Genomic DNA, 27117 nt, shown 5'->3' on the forward strand with positions numbered 1-27117 from the left:
GGGAAAAACCCATGGGATAACGGGAAAAATCCATGGGAAGATCCAGGGAAAAATGCAGGAAAAATGCAGGGAAAAATGCAGTGAAAAACCCATGGGATAACAGGGAAAAGCCATGGGAAGATCCAGGGAAAAATTGAGGGAAAAATGGTGAAAACCCAGGGAAATCCAGGAGATTTCCAGGGGATTAACAGGGAAAAACCCATGGGAAGATCCAGGAAAAATGCAGGGAAAAACACCCATGGGATAACGGGAAAAACCCATGGAAAGATCCAGGGAGAAAACGGTGAGAAAAATGGGGAAAAACGGGGAAAAACCTATGGAAAGATCCAGGGGAAAATTGTGGGAAAAATGGTGGAAATCCAGGGAAAACCAAGGAATTAACAGGGAAAACCAAGGAATTAACAGGGCAAACAGCGTGAGAAGAGGGAAGGGGAAGGGGCCGGGTGTCTCCAGGCCAGCCCAGGGATTTGGGGGCTTTGTGCCTACCCGGGGTGCACTTGATGACGTTCTCCAGCAGCAGCGGGTACTTGGTCAGGCGCTGCATCTCGGCGATGAGCAAATCCTTCAGCTGCAGCCGCCGGCACTGCGGGTTGCTCTCGGCCTCCTGCGGGGAGGACGGGCCCCAACCAGGGGGTTCTGAATCCTCTGGGTGCCAAATCCCGGAGTTCCTGACCCCTCTGGTACCCAAATCAGGGAATTCCAAACCCCTCTGGGTGCCAAAACCCCGGAGTTCCTGACCCCATTGTTTCCCCAAACCCTGGAATCCCGAAATTCCTCACCCCACCGGCTCCCGGAATCCCAAAGTTCCTGATCTCACTGCTTTTCCAAATCCCGGAATTCCTCACCCCACTGGTTCCCCAAAATCGTGGAATTCCTGACCCCGCTGCTTCCCCAAATCCCGAAATTCCTGGTCCCACCAGTTCCCCAAATCCCAAAACCCTCAGTGAGCCCAAAACCCCAAAACCCCAAACCACTGAAACCCCCAAATCCCAAAACTGCTGACCCTGCTGCAGGGAAAACTGGGGCAAATAAAGGGGAAATGAAAGAGGGGAAACAAAAGGGAAACAAAAGGTGGAGATAAAGGTAAAAAAGGTGGGAAAAAGGTAAAAAAAGGCAGGAATTTCAGGAATTCCCTGTCTCAGACCTGCATGAAGAGCTGGAAGCGGGGAATAAAGGTGGGGATAAAGGTAAAAAAGGTGGGAATAAAGGTAAAAAAGGATCTCAGACCTGCATGAAGAGCTGGAAGCGGGGAACAAAGGTGGGGATAAAGGTAAAAAAGGTGGGAATAAAGGTAAAAAAGGATCTCAGACCTGCATGAAGAGCTGGAAGCGGGGAACAAAGGTGGGGATAAAGGTAAAAAAGGTGGGAATAAAGGTAAAAAAGGATCTCAGACCTGCATGAAGAGCTGGAAGCGGCTCTCCTTGCGCTGCTTGGTGCGGATCAGCTCCAGCGCGATGGACTGCGAGGAGCAGAAGGCGGCGGCCACGCGCTGGAACTCCTCCTTGGCAGCGCCCTCGAACTGGGAACCACGGGAGGGAAACACCGCGATGGGCGCTCCCGAAATCCCCCAAAACCCCCCAAAATCCCCCAAAATCCCCGCGGTTCCGTGCCCCGGGGGAGGGGCTGTCTGCCTGTCTGTCTGTCCGTCCTACCCGGGCCAGCATCAGGTCCCCGATGTCGCCGATGATGGGGCCCTGCTCCTCCCGCAGCCGCCGCATCGAGTCCCACAGAGAACCTGGGCGTGGTGGGGGAAATGAGAGGGGAATGGGGAAAAATGGGGGAAAATGGGGAAAAAGGGAGGGGGGAAAAGGGGGAAAAGGAGGGGGAAAAAGAGGGAAAGAAATGGGAAAAGGGAGGCAAAAAATAGGGGGGAAAATGGGGGAAAAAAGGGGGGAAAAGGGGGAAAAAGGGGGGAAGGAATGGAAAAAGGGAAGGGGGGAAAGGGGAAAAAAAGGAGAAAAAGGGGAAAAAAGAGGGAAAAGAATGGGAAAAGGGAGGGAAAAAAGGGGGGAAAAGGGAGGGGGAAAAAGAGGGAAAGAAATGGGAAAAGGATAGAGAAAAAGGGGGAAAAAGAGGGAAAGGAATGGGAAAAGGGAGGCAAAAAAGAGGGGGGAAAACGGGGGGAAAATAGGAAAAAAAGCGGGGGGAAGTGAGGCAAATTTGTGATTTCAGGATTTTGGGGATTTGGGATTTCAGGATTTTAGGGATTTGGGATTTTAGGGATTTGGGATTTTGGGGATTTGAGATTTCAGGATTTGGGAGATTTGGGGATTTGGGATTTTTGTCTCATTGTGCACGTCCATGAGGTCGGGCAGGTTGGAGAAGAGCAGGATCCCAGTGGGATTTGGGGAACCGATGGGGTCAGGAATTTTGGGATTTCAGGATTTCAGGGATTTGGAATTTCAGGATTTGGGGTTTCAGGGATTTGGGGTTTCAGGATTTTGGGAATTCAGGATTTGGGATTTCTCACTGTGCACGTTGATGGGGTCGGGCAGGTTGGGGAAGAGCAGGATCCCAGCGGGATTTGGGGAACCGATGGGGTCAGGAATTTGGGGGATTTGGGGATTTTGGGGGTTTTTCTCTCACTGTGCACGTCGATGAGGTCGGGCAGGTTGGGGAAGAGCAGCCCCAGCTCCTCCCGGCTCAGGAGCTGCTCCCGGCGCAGGCGTTGGAAGAAAAGCAAATCCAGAACGCGCAGGATGCGCAGGTGGGACAGCTCGGTGACAAACAGCTCTGGGGGCACAGGGACACATTGGGGACACAGGGACAGAGCCCACAGGTGGCACAGCTCGGTGACAAACAGCTCTGGGGGGACACTGGGGACACATTGGGGACACATTGGGGACACAGGGACAGAGCCCGCAGGTGGCACAGCTCGGTGACAAACAGCTCTGGGGGCACAGGGACACATTGGGGACACATTGGGGACACATTGGGGACATGGGGACAGAGCCCGCAGGTGGCACAGCTCGGTGACAAACAGCTCTGGGGGGACACTGGGGACACATTGGGGACACATTGGGGACACAGGGACAGAGCCCACAGGTGGCACAGCTCGGTGACAAACAGCTCTGGGGACACTGGGGACACATTGGGGACACATTGGGGACACAGGGACAGAGCCCACAGGTGGCACAGCTCGGTGACAAACAGCTCTGGGGGGACACTGGGGACAGTGGGGAGCAGAACCAGCCCCAGCACCCCAAAGCCAGCCCCAAATCCTGGGGGAAAAACGGGAATGAGCCCCCAAATCCAGGAAGGACCTGGGAATGACCGATCCCCAAGCCCCAGGAATGCTCCCCCCAGAGGCTCTGCCCCCCCAGATTTCCCGAAATTCCCGTAATTCCCGTAATTCCCGATTTCCTCACCGTTGATGACCTCCTGCCGATCCACCTCGCGCTGGGACAGGCTGGCCAGCAGCTCCCGGCTCACCGAGTGCTGCCAGCTCTGGGAATTTTGGGAATTCTGCTGCTGCCAGCCCTGGGAATTTGGGGCGTTTTGTGGATTTTGGGCGCTCGGGGCGCTCTGGGATTCGGGCTCCGGCTCCAGGTCGGGGCCGGGGCCCTGCTCGTCCTCCAGGAGGTGCGGGAGGAAAGCGTCGGCGCCGAGGCCCAGGCTGGGAGAGTCCATGCTCCTGGAAATGGGGAAAAAATGGGAAAATTGGGGAAATTTAGGGGGGAAATTGGGGAAATTTGGGGGGGGGAATTGGGGGAAAATGAGGAAAGAAGGGGGGAAAATGGGGGGGGGGGAAATGAAGGGGAAAAGCAGGGAAAATTGGGGAAAGTTTTGGAGGAAATTTCAGGGGGAAATTGGGAAAAAAAATGGGGGGAAAATTGGGGGAAATTTGGGGGGAAATGGGGGGGGGAAATTGAAGGGGAAAAGGTGGGAAATTTGGGGGAAATATGGGGGAAAAACAGGGAAAATTGGGGGAAGTTTTGGAGGAAATTTCAGGGGGAAATTGGGGGGCAAAAGGGAGAGAAAAAAGGGGGGAAATTGGGGGAAATTTGGGAGAAATTGGGGGGAAAATGGGGGGGGGGATGGGAAAAGAAGGAGGAAAAATGGGGGAAATTTTGGGGGGAATTAGGGGGAAATTTGAGGGAAATATGGGGGGAAAGTTGGGGGGAAAAGCAGGGAAAATTTGGGGAAGTTTTGCAGGAAATTTCAGGGGGAAATTGGGGGGGGGAATTTGGGGGGAAAGAAGGGGGGAAATGGGGAAAAATGGGGGAAATTGGGGAGAAATTGGGAAGAAAAAGGGGGGGATGGGGAAAGAAGTGGGGAAAAATGGGGAAAAACTGGGGAAATTTTGTGGAAAATTTTGGGAGAAATTGGGGGGGAAAGGGGGGGAATGGGGTAAAAAGGGGGAAAAATGGGGAAAGAATGAGGATAAAATAGGGATAAATGAGGAAAAAAAGGGGAAAGAATGAGGAGAAAAAATCGGGAAAAAAAGAGGGATAAATGGGGAAAGAATGAGGGGAAAAATGGGAAAAAAGGGGGAAAGCTGGGCCAAGTGTGAATGGGAATTCTGGGGGGTCTCTCACCTGCGCCCCATCTTTGGCGTGTAGGGGGGGGTGGGGTTTTCCAGGGATCTGGGAAAAGAACGGAAAAATCCCCCTGGGGTCACCCAAAATCCCAAATTTCCCCGATCCTGGTGAGTTCAGCCTCGAAATCCAGGGATTCAACCCCAAACCCCGTTCATTCCATGGATTTTCCCATGGGTTCTGCAGGAATCTGGGACCTGAAGGAATAAAATCCCCTCCTTCCAACCCCCTTAATCCCATTCCCAAAAACCCCAAGTCCCAAACTTCCCCCGGTTCCCAACTTCCCCTCCTTTCCCAGATTTCCATCCCAAACCCCAAAATCTGGGATCGGAATTCTGGGAATTCCCACCTGTGGGAGAGGTTGAAGGCGCAAAAACTCCCCCCAAAAAAACCCCCCAAAATCCCAAATTCCCCCAATCCCGACGCTCCCACCTCCCCATATTTCATTCCCAGACCCGCGTTACCCCAACCCCGCGTCCGTGCCCCCCGGAATTCCGGGATTCCCATGGATTCCCATGGATTCTGCACCTGTTGGAGAGGCTGGAGGTGCAAAGCCATTCCCAAAAAACCCCAAAATCCCAAATTCCCCCGATCCCGACGCTCCCACCTCCCCATATTTTGCCCCCAGACCCCCGTTACCCCAACCCCGTGTCCGTGCCCCCCGGAATTCCGGGATTCCCGTGGATTTGCACCTGTTGGAGAGGCTGGAGGCGGAGGAGGAGGCCGAGTGCAGCCGGGGCGTGTCGCTGCCCGTGTCCATGTCCACGTCGCTGCGCGAGCGCGGCACCAGCTCCGAGCGCCGCGAGCGCCGCAGCTCCTCCCGGCCCTTGAGCGACTCCGAGCGGCCCAGGCGCACCTCGCACCGCGAGCTGCTGACAGACGGGGCAAAAAACGGGGGAAAAATGGGAGCTGCGGCAAAAAAATCCGACAGGAATCACAGCAAACAGTCCCAGGATTCATGGGAGAAAATCCCCGCGAATTACGGCCAAAAATCCTGGGATTTATGGCAAAAAAAATCCCAGGAATTAGGGCAAAAAATCCTGGGATTCACAGGAGAGATCAGGCGCACCTCGCAACGGGAGCTGCTGCAAAATTCAGGCAAAAATGGAATTAGGGGAAAAATCCTGGGACTCGGGGCAAAAAATCCCCGGGATTCGCAGCGAAAAACCCTGGGATTTATGGCAAAAAATCCTGGGATATATGGGAAAAAATCCCGGGATATATTGCAAAAAACCCTGGGATTTATGGCAAAAAACCCTGGGATTTATGGCAAAAAACCCTGGGAATTCTGGCAAAAAATCCTGGGACTCACAGCCAAAAATCCCCAGGAATTACGGCAAAAATTCCCGGGATTTATGGGAGGAATCAGGCGCACCTCGCATCGAGAACTGCTGCAAATGGGGAAATTTGGGGGGAATTAGGGCAAAAATCCTGGGATTTGGGGCAAAAAATCCCATGAATTACAGCAAAAAATCCCCAGGAATTACGGCAAAAGCCCCCAGGGAATTAGGGCAGAATATCCCAAGGGTTTAGGGCCAAAACCCACCCCCAGGCGCAGGGAAAACATCTCAGGGGTTTGGCACAAAAATCCTGGGATTCACGAGGGAAACCCCGGGTTCGGTGCAGAGCCCCCGGACCGCGGCGCGCGCTCACGTCGTGTCGGGGCCCAGCAGCTCCTCGGGGATGCTGCCCGTGCTCAGGCGCTGCGCGTTGGGCTCCGGCGGCTCCCCGTGGCCGCTCTCAAAGTGCTGGATCATGGTGCGCACGTTCCCCGGCTTCACTGCTGGGCGAGGAAAGCGCCGCGGTCGGGCACGTGGGGCAGCTGGCCCGGACACGGGCAACTCCTGAGCCCGAACGCCCAACTCCTGAGCCTAAATCCCCAATTCCCAGCCCAAATCCCAAATTCCCAGCCCAAATCCCAAATTCCCAGCCCAAATCCCCAATTCCTGAGCCTAAATCCCCAATTCCTGAGCCTAAATCCCCAATTCCCAGCCCAAATCCCAAATTCCCAGCCCAAATCCCAAATTCCCAGCCCAAATCCCCAACTCCTGAGCCTAAATCCCCAATTCCCAGCCCAAATCCCCAATTCCTGAGCCCAAATCCCAAATTCCCAGCCTAAATCCCCAACTCCTGAGCCTAAATCCCCAATTCCTGAGCCTAAATCCCCAATTCCTGAGCCTAAATCCCAAATTCCCAGCCCAAATCCCCAATTCCTGAGCCTAAATCCCCAATTCCCAGCCCAAATCCCCAATTCCTGAGCCTAAATCCCCAATTCCTGAGCCCAAATCCCCAACTCCTGAGCCTAAATCCCGAATTCCTGAGCATAAATCCCCAATTCCCAGCCCAAATCCCCAATTCCTGAGCCCAAATCCCGAATCCCAGCCCAAATCCCAAATTCCTGAGCCTAAATCCCGAATTCCCAGCCCAAATCCCGAATTCCTGAGCCTAAATGCCGAATTCCCAGCCCAAATCCCAAATTCCTGAGCCTAAATCCCAAATTCCCAGCCCAAATCCCCAATTCCTGAGCCTAAATGCTGAATTCCCAGCCCAAATCCTGAATTTCACCTCCTAAATCCCAATATTCCCATCCCAAATCTCCCACCTTAAATTCCCATCCCAAATTCCCAGCCTAAATCCCAGAATTCCTGACCACAAAATCCCAAAATTCCTGATCCTAAATACTGAATTTCCCATCCCAAATCCCAAAATTCCCAGCCCAAATCCTGAATTCCTGATCCTAAATCCCAAAATTCCCTTCCCAAATTCCTGATCCTCAATCCTGAATCTCCCATCCCAAATTTCCCAGCCTAAATCCCAAAATTCCCATCCTAAATTCCCCAATTTTCCCACTTTAAATTCCCATCCCAAATCCCAAATTTCCCTTCCCAAGTCCCAAATTTCCCTTCCTAAGTCCTAAACGCCCGATTTCCCTCCAAAATCCCAAATTCCCAAACCCTGATCCTAAATCCCAAATCCCAGAGTTCCCAGGAATTTCATCAGGGAAGGGAAAATGGGAATAAACCCCAAAACCAAGGGAAAACAATGACAGGAAAAATGAAGGAAAAGCAACGAAAAGTTGGGAATTTTTACCTTCAGTGGGGGACAGGGGGACATGAAATGCTGGAAAACAAAAGGGAGCTGTCAGAATTCCCAAAATCCCGGGGGAAAAAAACGGGAATTCGGGAATGCTGACGGGATGGGAACGGAAAAAAAACCAACGGGATGGGAATGCGGGAGTGAGGCCGGGATCCGGGAATGCCAGGGAAAATTCCAGGGAAAATCCCAGGAAAATCTCTGGAGAATCCAAGGAGAGTCCCAAGAAAATCCTGGGATATTCCCAAGAAAATCCCAGGAAAATATCCCTGCAAAATTCCAGACAAATCTCAGGAAAACCCCCGTAAAACCCCAATAAAATCCCAGGAAAATGCTGGGGAAATCCCTGGAAAATTCCAGAAAAATCTCAAGAAAACCCCTGTAAAATCCCACTAAAATCCCAAGAAAACCCCCACAAAATCCCAATAAATTTCCAGGAATCCCAGGCGTGCCGGGGCCAGGCGATTCCTGGATTTTCCCGGATTTTCCCTGGATTTCCCCGGATTTTTCCCCGGATTTTTCCCAGATTTCCCTGGATTTTTCCCGGATTTTCCCCCGGATTTTCCCACAATTTTTCCCACAATTTTTCCCAGACTTCCCCGGATTTTCCCAGATTTTCCCTGGATTTTTCCCCCGGATTTCCCTGCCGTTCTGGGCTCACTCACTGCTCTGGGAGGAGCTCCGCGGTTTCCCGATGTATTTCAGGATCGGGTTCTGCCTCTGCTCCTTCTCCTTCCTGGAGCTGCTGCTCTGTTGGGAAAAAATCCTGGAATCGCTCGGGATCCCGGGAATCCCCCGGCAGAAATGCCAAACCCCGAATTCCCACCCTCAACCCTGAATCCCCATCCCAAATCGTGAATTTCTGTCCTCAATCTGAATTTCCATCCTCAACCCCAAATTCCCATCCCAAATCCCGGATTCTCATCCTAAATTTTCATCCTAAATCACAAATCCCCATCCCAAATCCCGAATTCTCATCCTAAACTTTCATCCTAAATCACAAATTCCCATCCCAAATCCCGAATTTCCGTCCTAAATGTGCATCCCAAACCCAAAACCCCCAATCCTAATCCTGAATTCCCACCTCAAATCCCAAATTTCCATCCCAAATGGGATTGGGAACTCCCGGAATTCCCAACATTCCCAAATCCCAAAGTCCCACCCTAAATTTCCATCCCAAATCCCAGGATTTGGTTAAAAAAAAATCCCAGAATTCCAGCGTAAATTTCCCCGGGTTTGGGCGAAGATTCCCGGGAATTCGGGGCCGTCCGTGCGCGCGCACCTTTTTGGCCTTGGGGAAGAAGGGCAGCCACTTGTCCTTGTCCGGGAGCTTCTCGGGGTTGCGGCATTCCCGCGGCTCCCGAAACTCCCGGGGCCGGATCCCGGCGTGGGCCATGAACGTGCTCAGGGCGAAGGCCATGGGAGAGCTGCCAGAGAGAATTCCAGAGGCTGGCGTGGGCAGGGATTCCCCGGATTCCCGGGATTCCAGGGATTCCTGGCATCCCAGATCCGCTGGGAAAAATCGGGAATTCCAGGGAAAGGATCCACAGGGAAAACTGGGAATGGCAGGGAAAGGATCTTCAGGGAAAACTGGGAATGGCAGGGAAAGGATCCCCAGGGAAAATCGGGAATGGCAGGGAAAGGATCCACAGGGGAAAATCGGGAATGGCAGAGAAAGGGAAAATCCACAGGGGAAAATTTGGAATGGCAGGGAAAGGATCCACAGGGAAAACTGGGAATGGCAGAGAAAGGGAAAATCCACAGGGGAAAATTGGGAATGGCAGGGAAAGGATCCCCAGGGAAAATCGGGAATTCCGGGGAAAGGATCCCCAGGGAAAATCGGGAATGGCAGGGAAAGGATCCACAGGGGAAAATCGGGAATGGCAGAGAAAGGGAAAATCCACAGGGGAAAATTTGGAATGGCAGGGAAAGGATCCACAGGGAAAACTGGGAATGGCAGAGAAAGGGAAAATCCACAGGGGAAAATTGGGAATGGCAGGGAAAGGATCCACAGGGGAAAATCGGGAATTCCGGGGAAAGGATCCACAGGGAAAACTGGGAATGGCAGGGAAAGGGAAAATCCACAGGGGAAAATCGGGAATGGCAGAGAAAGGGAAAATCCCCAGGGAAAATTTGGAATGGCAGGGAAAGGATCCACAGGGAAAACTGGGAATGGCAGGGAAAGGATCCCCAGGGAAAATCGGGAATTCCGGGGAAAGGATCCACAGGGAAAATCGGGAATTCCGGGGAAAGGATCCCCAGGGAAAATTTGGAATGGCAGGGAAAGGATCCCCAGGGAAAACTGGGAATGGCAGGGAAAAGAGGGACGGGAAAAAGGGGGAAAGAGATTCCACAGGGAAAATCGGGGATGTCCCAAATTCCCGGGGTTTTTCCCCGCTGGATCCGCTCACCTCCGCTCCTCCTCGTACTTGGAGCTGTGGGAAAAAGGAATTGCTCGGAATCTTCCGCTCCCAATCCCAAATTCGCATTCCCAATCCCAATTTCCCAAATCCCAAATCCCCAAATCCCAAATCCCCGTTGCCGCCAGTCCCAAAATTTCCATTCCCAATCCCAAATCCCCGTTCCCAGTCCCTTTCCCAATCCCGAAATTCCCACTGGAGCCCCGAATCCCATCGGGAATTCCCGAATTACCACAGGATGTCCCCGAGGCGCCCATCCCAACAATCCTACGGCAATTCCCAATGATCCCATAGGAGTTCCCAGTGATCCCAGTGATCAATCCCAAATTCCCAGTGATCCCATACACTCACAGGATGTCCCCGAGGTGCCCCAGCTGCCTCTCCCTGTCCCAATGATCCCAATGATCAATCCCAGTGATTAATCCCAGTGATCAATCCCAATGATCAATCCCAGTGATCAATCCCAATGATCCCAATGATCAATCCCAGTGATCAATCCCAGATTCCCAAACCCTCACAGGATGTCCCCGAGGTGCCCCAGCTGCCTCTCCCTGTGCCAATGATCAATCCCAGTGATCAATCCCAGTGATCAATCCCAATGATCAATCCCAGTGATCAATCCCAATGATCCCAATGATCAATCCCAGTGATCAATCCCAATGATCAATCCCAATGATCAATCCCAGTGATCAATCCCAGTGATCAATCCCAGATTCCCAGATTCCCAAACCCTCACAGGATGTCCCCGAGGTGCCCCAGCTGCTTCTCCCTGTCCCAATGATCCCAATGATCAATCCCAATGATCAATCCCAGTGATCAATCCCAATGATCAATCCCAGTGATCAATCCCAATGATCCCAATGATCAATCCCAGATTCCCAAACCCTCACAGGATGTCCCCGAGGTGCCCCAGCTGCCTCTCCGCCAGCTGCCGCTCCCTGTCCCGGCGCTCCCGGGGGCCGCTGCCCAGCTCCAGCTCCTGCAGCTCGTTCTCCCCGTAGAGGCTGCCCAGCCCCAGCGTGCGCTTCGTCCTGGGTGGGGGAAAATAAAATAAGGGATTGGGGACGGCTGCGATTCCCAAATTCCGAAAACCCGGGATGCCCTGCTTGGCTCTCCGGGAAAAGCTAAAAAAAAAAAAAAAAAAAAAGGGATTGGGGACGGCCGGAATTCCCAAAATCTGGGATGTCCCGTTCGGCTCTCTGGGAAAAGCCAGGAAACGGGGATTGGGAACTCCCAGAATTCCCAACATTCCCAAAGTCTGGGATTTCCTGCTGGGTTCTATGGGAAAAGCCAAAACACCGGGATTGGGATTGCCCAGGAAGTCCCGAAATTCCCAAAATTTGACATTTCCCTCTTGGCTCCCTGGGAAAAGCTAAAAAAAATGAGATGGGGAGGGCCTGGAATTCCCTAAATCCCTGAAATTCCCAATTTTCCCCTTGGGTCTGTGGGAAAAGCCGAAAACAAGAGCATGGGGAGCTCCCGAAATTCCCCAAATTTGGGATTTTCCTCAGGTTCTGCTGGGAAAAAGCAAAACAAAAGACGGGACTGGGAGGCGCAAAAACCTCCCAAAATCCGGGGTTTTCCTGAGGTTCTGCCCCAAAACGGGACGGGGGGCTCCCGGGATTCCCGGAATTGGGATTTTCCCGGGATTTTCCCGGTTTTTCCCGGGATTTTTCCAGGTTCCCACCTGTAGTCCTGGAGCTGCTCCTGGATCTCCGGGATCACCGATTCCTGCGCCTCCAGCAGCGCCGGCCGCAGCTCGTCCCCGTTCCGCAGCCGCAGCTCTGGGAATGCCGGGAAATCCGGGATTTTGGGAAAATTCCGGGATTTTGGGGACGCTCCGGGCGCTCCTCCCGTCCCAGAGCTGATTCCCAGCGTTCCCGAGGCTCCCGGGAAAGTTTGGGAATTCCCAACCCCGGCCCAGGGCTGCTTTTCCCGGGGGAAATTCCCGAAATTCCCAACTCACCGATCTCGGCCAGGAGCTGCTCCGGCAGCTTCACCCGCAGGGGCTGCAAAACAGGGAAAGGCATCCCAAAATATGGGAAAAGCATCCCAAAATATGGGAAAAGCATCCCAAAGTCCTGGAAAATCCATCCCAAAAATCTGGGAAAGGCATCCCAAAATCCTGGGGAAATACTCTCAAAATACAGGAAAATACATCCCAAAACCCTGGGGAAATCCATCCCCAAATCTGGGAAAATACATCTCAAAATCCTGGAAAATCTTCATGAAACCCCAGAAAAAAATCCATCCCGAAAATCCCGGGAAATCCTCCGAAAATCCCGGGAAATCCATCCCTAATTCCTGAAAACCTCTCCGAAAAATCCCAAGAAATCCTCCCCAGATCCCTGAGAATCCTATCTTCCCCAAATTCCTTAAAACTCTCCGAAGTCCCAGGAAATCCTCCGAAAATCCCGGGAAATCCATCCCTAATTCCTGAAAATCTCTCCGAAAAATCCCAGGAAAATCCTCCCCAAATCCCTGAGAATCCTATCTTCCCCAAACTCCTTAAAACTCTCTGAAATCCCAGGAAAATCCTCTGAAAAATCCCAAGAAATCCTCCCCAGATCCCTGAGAATCCTATCTTCCCCAAACTCCTTAAAACTCTCCGAAATCCCAGGAAAATCCTCTGAAAAATCCCAAGAAATCCTCCCCAGATCCCTGAGAATCCTATCTTCCCCAAACTCCTTAAAACTCTCCGAAATCCCAGGAAATCCTCCAAAAATCCCAGGAAATCCTCCGAAAAATCCCAGGAAAATCCTCCCCAAATCCCTGAGAATCCTATCTTCCCCAAATTCCGTAAAACTCTCCAAGATCCCAGGAAAATCCTCTGAAAAATCCCAGGAAAATCCTCCCCAGATCCCAGGAAAATCCTCCCGAAATTCCTTAACATTCTCCCCAAAATCCCGGAAAATCCCCCGTAACTCCTGGGAAATCCTCCTCAAATCGCCCCAAAACTCTTCAAAACCCTGGCAAACCCCGTGTGCATCCCTTTGAGGCCCCCCAGGAGGGCCCCGCGTGCCCCCGGAGCCCCTGAATCCCCACGCGGGTCCGGCCTCACCGCGGCCCTGTCCAGGAACACGTTCCAGATGTCCCTGCCCAGGGCGCGCCCGTCCCGGGGGCTCTGCTGGCAGCAAACCTCGGAGCACAGGTGGAACAGCTGCGCAGGGAAAAACGGCAATGCCGGGGGGAGGGCAGGAAATCCAGGAATTCTGAGCAAATCCCCGAATTTCTGCTCCATCCCCATCCCGGGAACATTCCTGGAATCGCTGGGAGGTGCCAGAAGTTGGGAATGGGATCCCAAGAGCAGAAAACCCCAGGAATTTTGAGGAAATCCCAGAATTCCTGCTCAGGTTTCATTGCCAGGAATATTCCTGGAATCTCTGGGATCCCAAGGGTCAGGAAATCCCAGGAATTTTGAGGAAATCCTGGAATTTCTGCACCCTCCTGATCCCAGGAATGTTCCTGGAATCTCTGGGAAGGGCCAGGGGTTGGGAATGGGATCCCAAAGCCAGAAAATCCCAGGAATTCTGAAGAAATCCCAGAATTTCTGCTCCCAGGAATATTCCCGGAATCTCTGGGAGGTGCCAGGGGTTGGGAATGGGATCCCAGGGGCCAGGAAATCCCGGGGATTTTGGGAATTTTGGGAATTCCTTACCAGAGGAGTGGGATCGGCCTGGGAGAAGAGGAACCTCAGGAAAACCCCCAGGTGGGCCGGGCGGGATTTGAGAATTCCCAAATCCTGGAACACGGAATCGCTCTGGGAACACAGAGAGGGAGAGGTGGCAACTGCCTGGATCCCAAAAATCCCCTCCAAAATCCCACCTGGAATCCACCAAAGTCCCCTCGGAAATCCCCCCAGGAATCCCAAAAATCCCACCTGGAATCCACAAAATCCCAAAAATCCTACCTGGAATCCCCAAAATTCCAAAAATCACCTCTTAAATTCCCACCTGGAGTTCCCAAAATCCCAAAAAATTCCCTGAAAAATCCCACCCAGAATCTCGAAAAATCCCACCTGGAATCCCCAAAAATCTCCTCAAAATTTCCCCCCTGGAGTTCCCAAAACTCCAAAAATCCCCTCGGGAAATTCCCACCCGGAATCCCAAAAACCCCACCTGGAATCCCCAAAATCCCCTCGAAAATCCCCCCTGGAATCCCCAAAATGCCCTCACACATCCCACCTGGAGTTCCCAAAACCCCCAAAATCCCCCCAGGAAACCCCCCCAGAATTCCCAAAGCCCCCATTCCCGCTTTTCCCGAGCCCTCACCTCGCTGCTGCCGCTCCCGGGCTCACAATCCTCCTCGGGCCCGATGATCTGGGGCCTCCCCGATCCCTGTCCCAAACGAAAACCGGGATCAGCTCCGGGGGGGGATCCCCGTGGGGATTCCCGGATTTTTTCGGGATTTTGGGGGATTTTTTGGGGATTTTTTGGGGGGTTTTGGGGGATTTTTTGGGGATTTTTTGGGGGTTTCTTGGGGATTTCTTGGTGTTCTTTGGGGTTTTCCAGCCGCACCGGGTCCGAGGGCAGGCGGGAGCCGAGCACGGGGGAGCTCCGGGGGCTGCCGGGCTGGGAGAAGCCGGAGTTCCGGGACACCTGGGAACGGGAATTTCGGGATCAGCACCCCCAAAAACCCCCCAGGGGAATCCCAAATTCTGGGGGCAGGGTTTCCAACCTCTCCTGGGATTTTCCCCACTTTTCCCAAACTTTTCATGGAGTTTTTTCCAGAATTTTCATCCCCTTTTCCCAGATTTTTCCTGGAATTATTCCCCCCCCTTTTTCCTCAATTTTCCCCCCGGTTTTTCCCTTACTTTTCCCTTAATTTTCCTTTAATTTCCCCTTAATTTTCCCTTAATTTCCCCCGCCACCTTCTCCCCAAAACCTTCCTGAAATTTCCCCTCTTGCTTTTCCCAAACCTTCCCTGGAATTTCTCCCCCTTTTTCCCAAACCTTCCCTGGAACTTTCCCCTCTCTCTTTTCCCAAATTTTCCCTGCAGTTTTCCCCCCACTTTTCCGGGATTTTCCCAAACTCTTCCCTGCCCTTTTTCCTGGATTTTCCCCAGAATTTTCCCAGAATTTTTCCCGTTTTTTTTTTTTTTTTTCCGGATTTTCCCCAGATTTTTCCCAGAATTTTCCTGTATTTTTTCCCGGGTCTTTCCCAGAATTCCCCCGTATTCTTTCCTGGATTTTTCCCAGAATTTTCCCTGGATTTTTCCCAGATTTTTCCCGGATTTTTCCCCAGAATTTTCCCCTGATTTTCCCAGTTTTTTTCTGGATTTTCCCCGTGTTTTTCCCGGATTTTTTCCCCAGATTTTTCCCGGATTTTTCCCCCCTGTTTTTCCCATATTTTCCCCCTGTTTTTCCCCGTGTTTTCCCCCCGTTTTCCCCGGGATCCCCTCACCTCTGTCAGGGCCGGGCCCCGCTCCTCGGGCCCCGCGCTCCCGTCCTGGGGGTCCCTGGGGAGGCGCCCCGGGAGCCTCGGGGACCCCTCCAGGGGCCGGGAGGGGCCCAAATCCTGGGAAAAAGGGAAAAGGGGTCAGGGAAAAGTTCCCAGCGAGCCCCCTCCATCCCCAGTTCTGGTTTTTGGGAAAAGCGGAATTCCTGCGAAACGCCGGGAAGGGCTCGGGGGCAATCCCGGGATTTCTCCTGGGATCATTCGCAGAATTGTTCCCAGGATGATTCCCAGGATTATTCCTGGAATTCCCAGATTTATTCTTGGATCTATTCCCAGACTGATTCCCGGATTTATTCCCTGGATTTATTCCCGGGATCATTCCCAGGATTATTCCCGTATTTATTCCCAGAATTCCTCAGATCATTCCCACACTGACTCCCGGATCATTCCTGGATCATTCCTGTATTTATTCCCAGGATAATTCCCATATTCATTCCTGGAATTCCCAGATTCATTCCTGGATTGATTCCCAGATCACTCCTGGATTTTTATTCCCAGATCATTTCCACACTCACTCCCATACTGATTCCCGGATCATTCCCAGAATCTGTCTCATGATAATTCCCAGATCATTCCCGGATCATTCCCGGATCATTCCCAGAATCTATCTCATGATAATTCCCAGATCATTCCCAGATCATTCCCGGATCATTCCCAGAATCTGTCTCATGATAATTCCCAGATCATTCCCGGATCATTCCTGGATCATTCCCAGATCCATCCCCGTACATTCCCAGGATCATTCCCAGATATTTTCCTGCACATTCCCATATTCATTCCCAGATCCATTCCCGCACATTCCCAGGATCATTCCCAGGATCATTCCCAGGTGTTCTCCCACACGTTCCCATATTCACTCCTGATTTTTTTCCCCTGTAGATCCCCATATCCATCCCGGTCCATTCTGTACATTCCTGCACCCATTCCCGGGTCATTCCCGGGTCATTCCCGGCTATTTTCCCGGATCATTTCCCGTTCCGTTCCGTACCGGGGATGCGCCCCGCGTCTCCTGCAGCACCTTGAGCTGCAGCTGGCTCAGCCGGACCCACCCCTGCACATTCCCGGGTCATTCCCGGATCGTTTCCATCCCGTTCCGTTCCGTTCCGTACCGGGGATGTGCCCCGCGTCTCCTGCAGCACCGTGAGCTGCAGCTGGCTCAGCCGGACCCACCCCTGCACATTCCCGGCTATTTTCCCGGATCATTTCCCGTTCCGTTCCGTACCGGGGATGCGCCCCGCGTCTCCTGCAGCACCTTGAGCTGCAGCTGGCTCAGCCGGCGCCGCGCCCCCTCCAGCTGCTCCTCCAGCGCCGCGCCCGCGCCCGGCTGCCGCTGCAGCAGCTCCTGGAAACGCTGGGACACAGAGAGACGGGGAATCACGGCAGGGTTCACAGGGAAAACAGGCCAGAAACAAACAGCCCAAAACCAGCCCCAAAAACAGCCCAAAACCAGCCCGAAAACAGCCCAAAACCAGCCTGAAAACAGCCCAGAAACAGCCCAGAACCAGCCTGAAAAGAGCCCGAAAACAGCCCAAAACCAGACAGGGAATTACAGCAGGGTTCAAGGAAAAACAGCACAAAACCAGCCCAAAACCAGCCCAAAAACAGACAGGGAGTTCTGACAGTGCTCACAGGGAAAAACAGCCCAAAAACAGCCCAAAACCAACCCAAAACCAGCCCAGAAACAGCCCAAAACCAGCCCCAAAAACACACAGGGAATTCTGACAGGGCTCACAGGGAAACAGCACAAAAACAGTCCAAAACCAGCCCAGAAACAGACAGGGAATTACAGCAGGGTTCACAGGGAAAACAGCCCCAAAACAGCCCAAAAGCAGACAGGGAATTCCATCAGGGTTCACAGGGGAAACACACCAAAACCAGCCCTGAAACAGCCCAAAAGCAGACAGGGAATTCCATCAGGGTTCCCAGGGAAATACGGGAAGACACACAAAAAACACACATGGAATTCTGACAGCGCTCCCAGGGAAAACACCCCAGAAACAGAGAGGGAATTCCCAGCAGCATTCCCAGGGAAACCCAGGAAAGCACCCATAAAACCCCCCCCCAAAAAAAAAAAATCCGCAGAAAAATCAAAACGAATTCGCAGCGTGGCAGATCCAGGGATTGAGGGATGGGGTTACAGGGGTTTTCCTGGGATTTTCCCGGGGTTTTCTGGGAGAAGTAGAAAAAGAAGAGGAGGAAAAGAAAGGGAAAAAAGTGGGAAAATGGGAAAGGTGGGAGTACCTGGAACTCGGCCTCCTCCTGGCGCAGCATGTTGCGCAGGATCTGCGCCGCGTGCTTCTGCACCTCGGGGTCCTGCAGGGCCACAGGGTGGGATAACGGGAACGACAGCGGGAATGACAGCGGGAATGACAATGGGATTAACAATGGGAACAATGGGAATGACAATGGGAATAACGGGAATGACAATGGGAATAACGGGAATGACAGCGGGAATGACAGCAGGAATGACAATGGGAATAATGAGAATGACAATGGGAATAACAGGAATGATGGGAATGACAACGGGAATAACAGGAATAACAACAGGAATAATAGGAATGACAGTGGGGAATGACAATGGGATTAACAATGGCAATAACGGGAATGACAATGGGAATAACGGGAATGACAGCGGGAATGACAGCGGGAATGACAATGGGATTAACAATGGGAACAAAGGGAATGACAATGGGAATAACAGGAATGACAGCGGGAATGACAGCGGGAATGACAGCGGGAATGACAATGGGAATGACAGCGGGAATGACAATGGGATTAACAGGAATGACAATGGGAATAACAGGAATGACAATGGGATTAACAATGGGAATAATGGGAATGACAATGGGAATAACAGGAATGACAGCGGGAATGACAGCGGGAATGACAATGGGAATGACAGCGGGAATGACAGGAATGACAGCGGGAATGACAGCGGGAATGACAACGGGAATGACAATGGGAATAACAGGAATGACAGCGGGAATGACAGCGGGAATGACAATGGGATTAACAGGAATGACAATGGGAATAACAGGAATGACAATGGGATTAACAATGGGAATAATGGGAATGACAATGGGAATAACAGGAATGACAGCGGGAATGACAGCGGGAATGACAACGGGAATGACAATGGGATTAACAATGGCAATAACGGGAATGACAATGGGAATAACGGGAATGACAGCGGGAATGACAGCGGGAATGACAATGGGATTAACAATGGCAATAACGGGAATGACAATGGGAATAACAGGAATGACAATGGGATTGACAATGGGAACAATGGGAATGACAATGGGAATAACGGGAACGACAATGGGAATAACAGGAATGACAGTGGGAATGACAGCGGGAATGACAATGGGAATAACGAGAATGACAATGGGAACGACAATGGGAATGACAATGGGAATAATGGGAATGACAATGGGATTAACCATGGGAATAACGGGAATGACAATGGGAATAACAGGAATGACGGGAGTGACAACGGGAATAACAGGAATAACAACAGGAATGGGGAAATGGGAATGAGAATGACAGGATTATGGGAATGGGGGGAACAGCGGAATTAATGGGTAATGTGGGAATAATGGGAATGGTGATGGGAATGGGAATGACGGGAACGGGAATAATGGGAATGGAAACAGGAGCAGGAACGGGAATAAAGGGAATAATGGCAATAACGGGAAAATGGGATGGCATGAGCGGCTTGGGATCCCCTCAGGGAATTCCGGGATCTCCTGGGGGAGTTTTGGGGTCACACCTGAGGGAATCCCAGGACCCCTCTGCAATCCCGGTGTCCCCCCGTCATTCCCGGACGCCCCTGGACCGCGCCTCACCTGCAGGGGCCGCGGCTCCGTGATGCGCTGGGGGGGCCCCTGGGGACCCCCCGGGGGCTCCGGCTCGGGCTGGGACCCCGGCACTGCGGCGGATCCGGGCGGGGACCCCAGCAGGGTCAGCGCCACGTAGGCACCGGCTGGGAACGGAACAGGACACGGGAATGTCGGGGGCAAGCCGGGGAACGTCTGCGGTAACGGGGGCAGGTGAGCTGGGACCGCGGGGAAAATCCACAGGGAAAAATTCCAGAGAAAGTCTGGGATAATGGGGAAATGTGAGCTGGGACCGTGGGGAAAATCCACAGGGGAAAATCCCAGGGAAGGTCTGGGATAATGGGGAAATGCGAGGAGGGATTGCAGGGAAAATCCACAGGGAAAAATCCCAGGGAAAGTCTGGGATAATGGGGAAATGTGAGCTGGGACTGCGGGGAAAATCCACAGGGAAAAATCCCAGGGAAGGTCTGGGATAATGGGGAAATGTCAACTGGGATTGCAGGGAAAATCCACAGGGGAAAAATTCCAGGGAAAGTCTGGCATAATGGGGAAATGTCAACTGGGATTGCAGGGAAAATCCACAGGGGAAAAATTCCGGGCAAAGTCTGGGATAATGGGGAAATGTGAGCTGGGATTGCGGGGAAAATCCACAGGGGAAAAATTCCAGGGAAAGTCTGGGGCTGGAAACACTTCCAGAATTCCTGACGGCTGGAAAACGTCCTCCCCCTGCCCCAGGTCCATGTTTTCCCGGGGAATGGGAACAGAATTCCCAGGAACTCACACTTGATCAACTTCACCACCTCCAGGTGGGAGCTGTTGGTCACCATCGTCCCGTTCACCTGCAATGGCCGGGAAAGGGCTGGGAAAATGGGAATTTACCCCGGGAATGTGGGAAAGGGCTGGGAAACGGGAATTTACCCCGGGAATGTGGGAAAGGGCTGGGAAACGGGAATTTACCCCGGGAATGTGGAAAGGGATGGGAAACGGGAATTTACCCCGGGAATGTGGAAAGGGATGGGAAACGGGAATTTACCCCGGGAATGTGGGAAAGGGATGGGAAAATGGGAATTTACCCCAGGAATGTGGGAAAGGGATGGGAAAATGGGAATTTCCCGGGAATTGGGAATTTCCCGGGATCCGGGAGCGCCCACCTTGAGGATGCGGTCGCCCTCCTGCACGCCGGCCCTCATGGCAGCCCCACCTGCGCACAGCAGGGTCAGGGCAGGCCCCAGAGCGACTCTGGAACCTTCCACGGGGGCTCTCCAACCCCCCCGGCCCCCAAAACCACCCAAAACTGGGACATTTCCAAGGAAAACCCCGTTTCTCCCACGTTTTCCCCACAGTTCTCCCACATTTTCCTGCCATTTTTCTCTCCCCCATTTCCCCACCATGTTCCCCTCATTTTCCCGCCATTTTCTCCCCCATTTTTCTCCGTTTTCTCCCCCATTTTTCTCCTTTCTCTTCCCATTTTCTCCCCCAGGCTGAGGCTGAGGATGGATGAGGAGACCCCTGGCGATTGTCCAGCCTGTCCATCCCAGTGTCCATCCCCATGTCCACCCCAGTGTCCAGCCTGTCCACCCCAGTGTCCATCAGTGTCCATCCCCATGCCCAGCAGCATCCATCCCAGTGTCCAGCCTGTCCATCCCCGTGTCCACCCCCATGTCCATCCCCGTGTCCAGCCTGTCCACCCCCGTGCCCAGCAGTGCCCACCCCCATGTCCACCCCCGTGCCCAGCAGTGCCCACCCCCGTGCCCACCCCGCTCGCACCGGGCCGCACGGACTGCACGAGCACCACGCGGTCGCCGCTGACGGTGAAGCCGAAGCCATGCTGGTCCCGCTGGATGATCACGCAGCGCTGCACCAGCCCTGCCACGCCGACACGGACAGACACACGGACACACGGACACACACACAGACAGAGGGACAGGAGCGAGAGGAGGCAGTGAGGCTCTGGACTCCGGCTTTGGCTCTGAGGAACCCCCCCAGTTCCAGGGCCTGCAGGGCCTTGGGGTCACTGCCCACCCCTGACCCCGTGGTCACTGTCCAGCCCTGACCCTGTGGCCACTGTCCACTTCTGACCCCGTGGTCACTGTCCAGCCCTGACCCCATGGCCACTGTCTACCCCTGACCACCAGCTCCTGTGGCCACCCTGGACGCCCAAGCCCCCCATTCCCCCTTGTGGGACCCCAAATCCCAAATCCCAAATTTCCAAGAGCGCAGGAAGATCTGGACCCACACCCTGGCCCTGAGTGACCCCAGAGTGCCCCGAGTGACCACAGAGTGCCCCAGAGTGACCCCAGAGTGCCCCTGAGTGCCCCAGAGTGCCCCAGAGTGCCCCAGAGTGACCCCTGAGTGCCCCAGAGTGCCCGACTCCCACCTGTGCTGTCGCTGCTGTCCGGGGGCGGCCGCGGGTGCCCGGGCGACCTTCGCTCCGCGGGGGCCTCGCCCAGGGCCGAGGAGAGGCTGCTCAACCTGGGGGGAACGGGGACACACGGACACGGCTCGGGACACACGGACACGGCAACGGGCAGCGGCCGGAGCGACCGCTGGGCAGCGCCAGGACACACGGACACGACCCAGGACAGACGGACATGGCAATGGGGAACGGCCGGAGTGACCACTGGGCACCGCCAGGACAGACAGAGTGACCGCTGGGCACTGCCAGGACAGCCAGACACAGGAATGGGCAACGGGGAACGGCCGGAGTGACCGCTGGGCAGCGCCAGGACAGACAGAGTGACCGCTGGGCACTGCCAGGACAGCCAGACACAGGAATGGGCAACGGGGAACGGCCGGAGTGACCGCTGGGCAGCGCCAGGACAGACAGACACGGGAATGGGCAATGGCAACGGCCGGAGTGACCGCTGGGCAGCGCCAGGACACACGGACACGGGAATGGGCAATGGCAACGGCCGGAGTGACCGCTGGGCAGCGCCAGGACACACGGACACGGGAATGGGCAATGGCAACGGCCGGAGTGACCGCTGGGCACCGCCAGGACAGACAGAGTGACCACTGGGCACCCACTGGACAGCCAGAGTGACCGCTGGGCACCGCCAGGACAGACGGACACGGCCCAGGACAGACGGACACGGCCCCTGGGCACTGCCAGGACAGCCGGGGCTTAACCAGGCTATAAAAAACTCGTTTAATTCGGCTTAATTAAAGCTCCTTAATTGCCTCGGGGGCGGCCCGGCCACGGCCATTCCCACAATAACTCCTACAATAATTCCCACAATAAAAATTCCCAAAATTCCCAAAATTCCAGGGGCGCCTCCGGAGGGACCCCAGCCCTGCCCGCCCTTCCCTGCTCTCAAAAATCCAAAATTCCCAAAAAATTCAGCTTGGAATGGGGAAAAAATTCCCTTTTCCCAACATTTCTGCACATTGGGCTCCTTCCCAGCTCCCAAAATTCAAAAATTCCCAAAAATTCCCAAAAAACTGGAGATTAGAATGGGAAGAAATTCCCATTTCCCAACATTTCTGCCCACTGGGTTCCTTCCCACAGCAGGTTTGGAATTCCCAGCTGGAAAATCCTATGGAAACCCAGGATAAACCACGTTTAAAGCAGGAAAAATGGGGAAAAATCCCATTTCCCAAAATTCCTGACCCCTGGGTTCCTTCCCACATTGGAACTGGAATTCCCAGCTGGAAAATCCACCAAAATCTGGGATGAACCACATTTAAAGCAGGAAAAATGGGGGAAAAAAATTCCCATTTCCCAACATCCCTGACGCCTGGGTTCCTTCCCACGCCGGAATCGGAATTCCCAGCTGGAAAACCCCACGGGAACCCAGGACAAGCCGGGGCTCAGAGCTGTAGAAATGTGCAAAATCCGGATTTCTCTGCGTTTTTCCCTGCTGCTCCTCTGCAGGCAGGGCAGCGGAGCCGCAGCCCCCGGGCTGGCAGCGGGGGAAGAACCAAATGTTGCAAACCCAGGGAGAGAAAATTCCCAACGCCCGGAATTCCTGCCGGGACTCGGCGGCCGCCCTCGCAATGCGGGGGGAAAAGAAATAAAAATAAAAATAAAAATAAAAATAAAAATAAAAATAAAAATAAAAATAAAATAAAATAAACTAAATCTAAAAATAAAAATAAAAATAAAAACTAAAAATAAAAAATTTCCCTGGGAGTTTTCATGGAATTTGGGAATAGAAGGGACGGAATTCCCACGTTCCCGTTCCCTGTGGGATCTGGGAATTCGGGGTTTTTCCCATGAAAATTTGGGGGGATTTTGGGAATTCTGGCTCCTTTTGGGATTCCCAGATCCCCAAAAATAAAAACTGGGAATGGCGGGGAGGGGTTGGGAACAGCTTGGAAAGGTTTGGGATTCAGGGAAAATCCGGGAATTGCGGGATTATCCCAATAAAAACCACTTGGGAACTTTATGTGGAAAACTCTCCAGGTCTGCTCCGTTCCCCTGGAATTCAGCTTTTCCTTGGAACACCTTGGCGTGAGGGAATTGAGAGGACAGAAATGTTGGGAAAAGGGAATTTTCCCCATTTTGCCTATTTCAAACATGGTTTATCCCTGGTTTCCATAGGATTCCACTGGCAATTCCAATCCTGCTTTAGGTAGGAAGCCAGTGGCCAGAAATGTTAAGAAAAGGGAATTTTCCCCATTTTGCCTATTTCAAACATGGTTTATCCCTGGTTTCCATGGGATTTTCCAGCTGGGAATCCCAACTCCAGTGTGGGAAGGGCAGAAATGATGGGAAAAGGGAATTTTTCCCATTTTTCCTGCTTTCAACCCCGGTTTACCCCAGGTTTCCATAGGATTCCACTGGGAATTCCAATCCTGTTTTACGTAGGAACCCACTGGCCAGGAATGCTGGAAAAACAGGATTTTTTCCCTATTTTTCCTGCTTTCAACTCTGGTTTATCGCAGGTTTCCACGGGATTTTCCAGCTGGGAACCCCAAACCCTTTTCTGGGAAGGGATCCCAGCGCCCGGAGCGATCCCGGACGTTGGAAATCGGGGATTTTTCCCAGTTTGGTTTTGTTTTTCCGGGAAATTCTGCGCGGGAATTGCGCAGGAAGCGGCTCCTGGTCAGGTAATGATTAACGGGAGCCACTCCTGGAAAAGCAAAAAGCGGGAAGGGCGGCGGGACCGGTTCCACCGGGAATTCCCAACCCTGAAATTCCCTGCCCTGGGGGAACACACAGGATTTACCCCTGAAATCCCAAATAAACCCAGCCAGGGAACCCTGGAATTCTTTGGGATGGGGAAAGACCCTTAAATCCCCGAAAATCCCACCCTGATTGCGATCCCAGGGGTGGAAACCCACGGGATAAAACCCAGGATTCACCCCTGGAATCCCAAATAATCCAACCCATAAACCCAGGAATTCTTGGGGATGGGAAAGATCCTTAAATCCCAGAAAATCCCACCTTAATTGGGTGGGACCATCCTGGAGATCCATGGAATAACCTGGGATAAAATCCGGGATTTATCCCTGAAATCCCAAATAATCCAACCCATAAATACTGGAATTCTTTGGGGATGGGAAAGATCCTTAAATCCCAGAAAATCCCACCGTAATTCCAATCCCAGGGATAGAAATCCATGGAATAACCTGGGATAAAATCCAGGAATCCCAAATAAACCAGGCCAGGGAATTCTGGAATTCTTTGGGACGGAAAAAGCAGAGAAAATCCCCATGGAATTTGGTGGGAAAACGATCCCAGAAATTCCTGGGATCTGCTTCTCTCCCAGGGCCCCAAACTCCTCGTTTTCCACCCAAATCCGTGCGTGGGAAATGCCGTGGCTGCGGCAGGGATCCCGACCCAGGAATCCTCAGCAAAATTCCCGAGTCTGTCCCAGAAAAACCTGCCAGGGTTTTCCAAGGGTTTATCCCACAAAAAAAAAAAAAAAAAAAAAACATCCCAAATCTGGTTTAAAATGGAGCAAAACAAACAGGAAAAAGCCAATTCCCAGTGAGGGACACTGGAAACATCCCAGAAATCAGAAAGGTTTGGGATATTCCCCCCACACTCCCCAAAATCCGGGAGTTTTATCCCAAAATGCTGCAAGGATGGGGTGGGGGGCCCAGGGCTGAGCTGAGCCCCCCAGAAATCCCAAAATCCCAGAATTTCATCCCAAATTCCCGTCTTTTCCCCCAAGGAATGGGGTGAGGGCTCCAGGACTAGCTGAGCCCCCTCCCAGATCCCCCAAACCCCCAAAATCCCGGAGTTTCACCCCAAAATCACAGAATGTCACCCCAAAATCCCACAATGTCACCCCAAAATCCCACAATTTCACCCCAAAATCCCACAATTTCACCCCAAAGCACCGCAGGGACAGGGCAGGAGCTCCACCCTGATCCAAATCCCTCCTCCTGAACCTCCAGAGCCCCAAAATCTCAGATTTTCACCCCAAATCACTGCTTTTCCCCCAAGACGTGGGGCAGGAGGTGCAGACCAGGCTGAGCCCCCTCCCAGAGCCCCAAAATCCCCGAATTTCACCCCAAAACACCCCAAATCCCCGAATTTCACCCCAAAACACCCCAAATCTCAGCGTTTCACCCCAAAACACCCCAAATCTCAGCATTTCACCCCAAAACACCCCAAATCCCCGAATTTCACCCCCAAAACACCCCAAATCCCGGCATTTCCCCCCAAATCTCAGCGTTTCACCCCAAAACGCCCCAAATCCCGGCGTTTCACCCCAAATCCCTGCAGGGACCGGCTGTGGGCTCCAGCACGAGCCGAGCCCCCTCCCATGAGCCCCAAAACCGCCGAATTTCCTCCCAAAACCGCCGAATTTCCCCCAAACCGCCGCTCTCCCACCTCGGTCCAGCCGAGCCCCCTCCCCGCTCCCCAAAACCGCCGAATTTCACCCCAAAACCGCCGAATTTCACCCCAAAACCCCCGAATTTCACCCCAAACCGCCGAATTTCACCCCAAACCTAGGAATTTCACCCCAAAACCCCCGAATTTCACCCCAAACCGCCGCTCTCCCCCCTCGGTCCAGCCGAGCCCCCTCCCCGCTCCCCGCAGCCCCAAACCCGCCCGATTTCGCCCCAAACCCGCGTCCCCCCCCTCCCCAAAGGCGGCGGGCTCTCCCCCTCAGGCCGATCCCCGTGCCCCTTTCCCCGCTTTTCCCCCCTTTCCCCCCGCTCCGGGGTCGCCCCTCAGCCCGTACCTGTCCGGGGCCTGCGGAGGCCTCACGCTCATGGTGGAGCTCGGTCAGGGCAGCGCCCGGAGCCGCCGCCCCGCTCCGGCCGGCCCCGCCACCATGCCCGGCCGCGGCGGCTGCGGCGGCGGCCTCGGGGGGCCCCGAGCGAGCCCCGCGGGGCCCCGAGCGAAGCCCCCGGGCTGCGGTTCGGTGCCGGCCCGGCCGAGCGGGGCTCCCCCTGCCGCCCTGCCCTGCCCGCCGCGGGGGCCGGGCCGAGGGAGAGGCCTGGAGGCCGCTCCCAATCCCCGGGCTCGCCCGGCCCCCCGCGCCCGGCACGGCGGGGCAGCGCCCGCGGCTGCGGCTGCGGGGAGCGGGCGGGGACGGAGCGAGGGACGGAGCGAGGGAGGGAGCGGGGGGACACGGGGGATGCGGGGGACGCGGTGACCTCGGGGTGCGGGGGACACAGCGGACAGTGCGGGGGACACGGGACAGCGAGGGGGACACGGTGACCTCGGGGTGCGGAAGATAGACGGGACAGTGTGGGGAACACGGTGACCTCGGGGTGCGGGGGATAGAGGGGACAGAGGGGACACGGTGACCTCGGGGTGCGGGGGATAGAGGGGACAGTGTGGGGAACACGGTGACCTCGGGGTGCG

The 27117-nt window shown here is 53.9% G+C and overlaps 1 protein-coding gene across 1 annotated transcript in view; it reads right to left on the bottom strand.

The window, feature by feature from the left end:
* Nucleotides 1-26699, bottom strand: part of ARHGEF11 (Rho guanine nucleotide exchange factor 11) — a 37110-nt gene extending 10411 nt beyond the window's left edge. Inside the window, exons 1-28 of the mRNA XM_059490480.1 lie at nucleotides 26489-26699; nucleotides 21724-21818; nucleotides 21114-21212; nucleotides 20498-20547; nucleotides 20128-20185; nucleotides 19356-19492; nucleotides 17749-17820; nucleotides 16730-16858; nucleotides 15454-15567; nucleotides 14569-14649; nucleotides 14323-14388; nucleotides 13710-13811; nucleotides 13113-13211; nucleotides 12018-12060; nucleotides 11739-11835; nucleotides 10942-11082; nucleotides 10043-10066; nucleotides 8914-9058; nucleotides 8297-8381; nucleotides 7629-7658; nucleotides 6192-6321; nucleotides 5231-5407; nucleotides 4539-4586; nucleotides 3369-3634; nucleotides 2587-2733; nucleotides 1653-1735; nucleotides 1394-1519; nucleotides 487-604 (exon numbers count right to left, since the gene is read on the bottom strand). Of these exons, the coding sequence (XP_059346463.1) occupies nucleotides 487-604; nucleotides 1394-1519; nucleotides 1653-1735; nucleotides 2587-2733; nucleotides 3369-3634; nucleotides 4539-4586; nucleotides 5231-5407; nucleotides 6192-6321; nucleotides 7629-7658; nucleotides 8297-8381; nucleotides 8914-9058; nucleotides 10043-10066; nucleotides 10942-11082; nucleotides 11739-11835; nucleotides 12018-12060; nucleotides 13113-13211; nucleotides 13710-13811; nucleotides 14323-14388; nucleotides 14569-14649; nucleotides 15454-15567; nucleotides 16730-16858; nucleotides 17749-17820; nucleotides 19356-19492; nucleotides 20128-20185; nucleotides 20498-20547; nucleotides 21114-21212; nucleotides 21724-21818; nucleotides 26489-26520 (2794 nt within the window). The 5' untranslated portion in view covers nucleotides 26521-26699. The remainder of the gene's footprint in view (nucleotides 1-486; nucleotides 605-1393; nucleotides 1520-1652; nucleotides 1736-2586; nucleotides 2734-3368; nucleotides 3635-4538; nucleotides 4587-5230; nucleotides 5408-6191; nucleotides 6322-7628; nucleotides 7659-8296; nucleotides 8382-8913; nucleotides 9059-10042; nucleotides 10067-10941; nucleotides 11083-11738; nucleotides 11836-12017; nucleotides 12061-13112; nucleotides 13212-13709; nucleotides 13812-14322; nucleotides 14389-14568; nucleotides 14650-15453; nucleotides 15568-16729; nucleotides 16859-17748; nucleotides 17821-19355; nucleotides 19493-20127; nucleotides 20186-20497; nucleotides 20548-21113; nucleotides 21213-21723; nucleotides 21819-26488) is intronic.
* Nucleotides 26700-27117: the final 418 nt, after the last annotated feature.

Source organism: Ammospiza nelsoni, chromosome 28 (assembly GCF_027579445.1).
Source record: "Ammospiza nelsoni isolate bAmmNel1 chromosome 28, bAmmNel1.pri, whole genome shotgun sequence".
Classification (NCBI taxonomy): Eukaryota; Metazoa; Chordata; class Aves; order Passeriformes; family Passerellidae; genus Ammospiza; species Ammospiza nelsoni.